Below are 4670 nucleotides of genomic sequence, written 5' to 3'. Positions count from 1 at the left end.
CCCACAGGCCAGCATTTCTAAGTGGTACCTCTGGTTTCCTATGTCAGGGACACAGCAACTATTACAGAGATTAACTGAGACAGAATTGAGGGTCTGTTCTTAGACCTTACTTTCTTACTATAAATTGACAAACCTTTTATTTGAAAGAAGAAAGAGTGCAGAGTCCTAAAGACTTAAGGATTATACAAAAGGGAGTCAGTGTAGAGCAAAGAATGGAGCTACCGTGAATATCTGTGGGCCAAGTTCACTGGCTTCACAATTTTTCTTCAGATCAATTCTGAGCACAGAACAAGGGACCAAGTATATTTTGTCTGTGACATGGGTGTGAGATGTACTTGATGCAATGGGAAGCAACAAGTCTGAACACTAAACTGATTCCCCTCAGGCTGAGATATCTGTTTCCAGAGAGGATAGGAACAAAGAACACTTAGTATGTGTGCCTTTAATGAGGAGCTGTGGGGAATCCACCTGTCTGAATCTAAGTGTTCTCCTCCAGGGAGAAAATCTTTCTGACTCCCCCACTAGCTGTGACATTCTCATGATTCAGGGTCAGGCAAGGAGCCAGTGGAGACAGGGGTCCCATGATAGCCTCTCACAGCAGCAGAGCAGCCAGGTAAGAAAATCTGGGAAAGCAGGTGAGGACACAGTTATCTCCCACAGAGACAGATTCACACAGACAAAAACACATACATTTACATTTGGAGAAACACACACTAAATGCTTCAGCATCTCACCAAGTTCAAACGGGAAACATCACCTGGTTTAACATGTACAAGCCTTTCCTCTTTCAGGATGTACTGCCCATTGCAGAAGACAGCAAGCATGTTTCCAAGGTGGAAACAGAAAATTAAGCAGTGGGAAACGAAAGAGGCAACTAAGGGCAGCATTGCTAAGATCAGTGATGGCAGGCTCTTAGAAATTCTGGCCAAAAGCTCAGAGCCAAGAGCCACCCTCTTTCCTCACAAAAGAGACTCTTCTGTCAGACATTCAAGACCCTCCTATTCTGCCCTTAAGCTCCACCGTTTTATTAGTTGCTTCCTTGTGTACCTTCACTGTGGTCTATGACCACATTACAGAAGTGTCTCAGAGGGAGGTTGCTTGGATGCCACATGGAACCCCACAGAGGGGGTCAGCTTGAGCTGCAGTCCAAGCACGAAGCATCCTCAGTTTTAAGGTCCAGGAACACAAACACTCAATGCTGCAAAACATGAGATGTCTCAGAGACAGTCACAAACTAAAGAGATTCACAAGGGACTAATATATGAAACCAGGCCCTCTTACCATATTGACTTGGGGGTTGGGGCCAACGTTGCTTGTACTCCTGGTAGGACTATCTCAGCAAACATTGACAGGAAGTGGCTAACCTTAATGCTGGCAGATCTCTCGACCTAGAGTCTGGGTTATTTAGAGCCTGTACACCTGTTTTTGCCTTTGCCAGTTCCCAGACAATAGGAAAAACCCTACACCATCCTGCTATACTTCTTTCACATTCTACTACCATTTCCATTATGGGAAATAGCTTACAATTAAGACCCTAATATCAACATCTACTCTTTGGAGCACAATGAAAAAGTCTGCACAAATATTGTTTTGGTTTTTCCTTGATGCAACCCCTGTACCCCACTTCTACATTCGACATCCTTTCCCTGAAGTACTTTCTTTCAATAGCTCTGGGTACTGCCAACTACTGCCTTTCTACCTTTTAATTCTGTGATATAATTTATGAGAAAATGGCTTCAGATCTCAGAATTTTACATTGGTTTTACTAAGTTAACTCTCAAAATGCTGGATACTTTATAGTCACCATACTATATACATCCTGCAACCACTCTCCTAAAAGTATTGCCTGTGACATCCTTTATCCCAGTCAGTCAAGACATTTAACCTGTAAATCTCCTCCCCTGAAATGCCATCTCCTCTCCTCTTTACTATTCGAATACTGTGAATTCTTACATATTCAAAATTCTCTATCTGACTCTTTCTGCCTGCATGAATTCCTTAAGGCTGGGATTATCACTTGGATATGCCCCCATAACTTGACTTTCTCTATGAATCTCCTTTTCCTCTTCAAAAATAATACAAATACCAGTGATCCTGTTTTGGCCAGCACAGGGAGAAAAGAAGTCTCTTCACAGAATGCAGTACATAGCAAACTCACTAGCATGCTTAGCTCATCCAAGCCAACATTTGTGAGCTACTGCAATGACATTTTGATGCTATCCAGTTACAACGTTGAGGGAAAACTGCCAGGCAGATCCTTCAGTGCCTAGAATTAGTATAATCCTGAGAAAATAAGAGAGATCCAGAATGAATTTGAGTGAGTTGTATAAAGTTATTCGGGTAAAAGAACTTATGACTTTAAACAAATAGCTAAATCTCATTGCTTCATTTTTCCCTTCTGCTTAATGAAGCTTGTTATTTTTTAAATTTACATATTTTAAATCTGTAAGAAATGTATGTAAGGCAGGAAGACACTGCCTGGCACTTGGTTATAGTCTCAATAAATGGTTGATAATTGAAACTTGGAAGTAAAACTAGGGAGGAATATAAAGAAAAGGGCATTTCAGCTGTTTCAAGACTATAAATGTTACGCTTTCTTTCAATCTAATCTGTCATCACCTAATTTCCCTGAATCCCAGGTTCTTCATCTCTGATTCTTCTTCTCAGGGTCCTCACTTATGAATGATGGATTACAGAAGTTCCTGGTGGCCTAGTGGTTAGGATTCTAGGCTTTTACTGCTGTGGCCCAGGTTCAGTACCTGGCCAGGGAACTGAGATCCCAAAAGCCATGTGAGGCGGCCAATATATATATATATATATATATATATATATATATATATATATATATATATATATGAATGATATGGATTAAAAGAGATTGTGTATGTGAAAATAACTTGTATATACCAGATATTCATTAAATGTTATTGAAGTATGAATTAAGCTGCATGAAATCAAAGATAATTAAACACAAATTAAAATTATAGAAATTAACCAGCTATTTATTTCATTAAAACTCGCTTCATAGAATTATCTAATGTGAATTAATTCTCAATGACAAAACAGTATCATAAAAAATTTGCTCCAATGATGACATTATCAATCTCATCTACTTTTATATTTGAAGTGTTATTAATTAAGAAATACATTTTGGATCTGGTATCATTAAAAACTTGTAATCTGTAAACAATATATGGAGCCTAATTAAATAAATATTTCCTTTTACTTTTGACCACATCTTCTCCCCTGGGCAGAGACAACCAGACTGGAGTCACAGAATTCATTCTCCTGGGACTCTCTGGGCAGTCAGAGCAGGAGGAGATTCTCTTTGGGCTGTTCTTGTGGATGTACCTGGTCACCCTCATTGGGAACTTTCTCATTGTCTTGGCTATCAGCTGTGACAGTCATCTCCAAACACCCATGTCCTTATTCTTGGCCAACCTCTCCTGTGTCAACATCTGCTTTTCATCAGTCACAATCCCCAAGAAGCTGGTGAATCACATACTGTGAAGCAAGTCTATCTCTTACATGGAATGTACGACCCAGATCTACTTCTTCATCATTTTCATCAACAGAGATGGGTTCCTCCTCAGTGTGATGGCCTATGATGATTATACTGCCATCTGTTGCCCACTCCACTACACCATGATCATGAGGCCCAAACTCTGTGTCCTTCTGGTGGCTGCATCTTGGCTCAGTACAAATCTGCATGCTCTCCTACACACTCTTCTCATGGTGCAACTCACATTTTGTTCCAACAATGCTGTGTATAACTTTTTCTGTGACCCTTATCCTATTCTAAAACTCTCTTGTTTGAATACCTTTATCAATGACCTGATGGTATTCACTGTGGGTGAACTGGTATTTATGACACCATTTACATGTATCATCATTTTATATGATTCCATCTTCTCTAATGTACTGAAGTTGCCATCTGCCCATGGAATAAGAAAAGCCCTGTCCACGTGTGGATCCCACCTCACTGTGGTCTCCCTGTTCTATGGGGCAATCCTGGGGGTCTATAAGCACCCTTCATCCTCGTACTCAGTGCAAGATGTGGTGACTATTGTCATCTTCACAGTGGTGACTCCTCTCATCAATCTCTTCATCTACAGCTTGAGAAATCATGACATGAAGGGAGCTTTAAGGAAACTAATTTCATATTCTATAATTTAAAACTTTTAGAACTGAGAGGACTCTTGATAGCATACATTTTTTTCATTTTACAGACCAAGAAACTGAGTCCCTATAGGTGTAAATTTACCCATGACTATTCCTGTAATTAATGATATGTGATCATGGTCATGCTTTTAAATATGAGGCTGATAGGTGCTCATAAGTCATAAAACCATTAGTTATGTATAAAAAGGTGTGATTTAAAAACACTTATTTTACAGACAACAAAAATTCAGGAAAAGACAGGATTGGGTCCAGCAACCCTATGAGACAGTGGCTACTATATGGTCTGAGAATTTCAGAAAACTTTAGAGTTGGCTCTCCTCAGTGTCACCTGTCCTCTATGGCCTCACATTAGGAGATGTTAAATTATCCCCAATTTACTGAGTCACAGAAAAGTTACCTTTTCCAGGGCTGTACAACGAGCAATTATTGGTTACAAATGGTGCTGTTACTTTCAGGGTCTTTGGTCATTACTGAATTAGTTAACTTTT

The 4670-nt window shown here is 39.7% G+C and overlaps 1 protein-coding gene across 1 annotated transcript; it reads left to right on the top strand.

The window, feature by feature from the left end:
* Positions 1-581: 581 nt before the first annotated feature.
* On the top strand, positions 582-4176 carry LOC309797882 (olfactory receptor 1f45-like; the record flags this gene model as incomplete). The annotated part of the gene is given in 3 exon segments (XM_082646268.1): positions 582-613; positions 3255-3507; positions 3511-4176. Coding segments are annotated over 3 exon segments (951 nt in total).
* Positions 4177-4670: the final 494 nt, after the last annotated feature.

The sequence above is a fragment of the Mesoplodon mirus genome (genome assembly GCF_964341445.2).
Source record: "Mesoplodon mirus genome assembly, contig: HAP1_SCAFFOLD_1177, whole genome shotgun sequence".
Taxonomy (NCBI): Eukaryota; Metazoa; Chordata; class Mammalia; order Artiodactyla; family Ziphiidae; genus Mesoplodon; species Mesoplodon mirus.
Note: the sequence above shows the minus strand (reverse complement) of the source record. Positions and strands in the feature narration are given on the sequence as shown.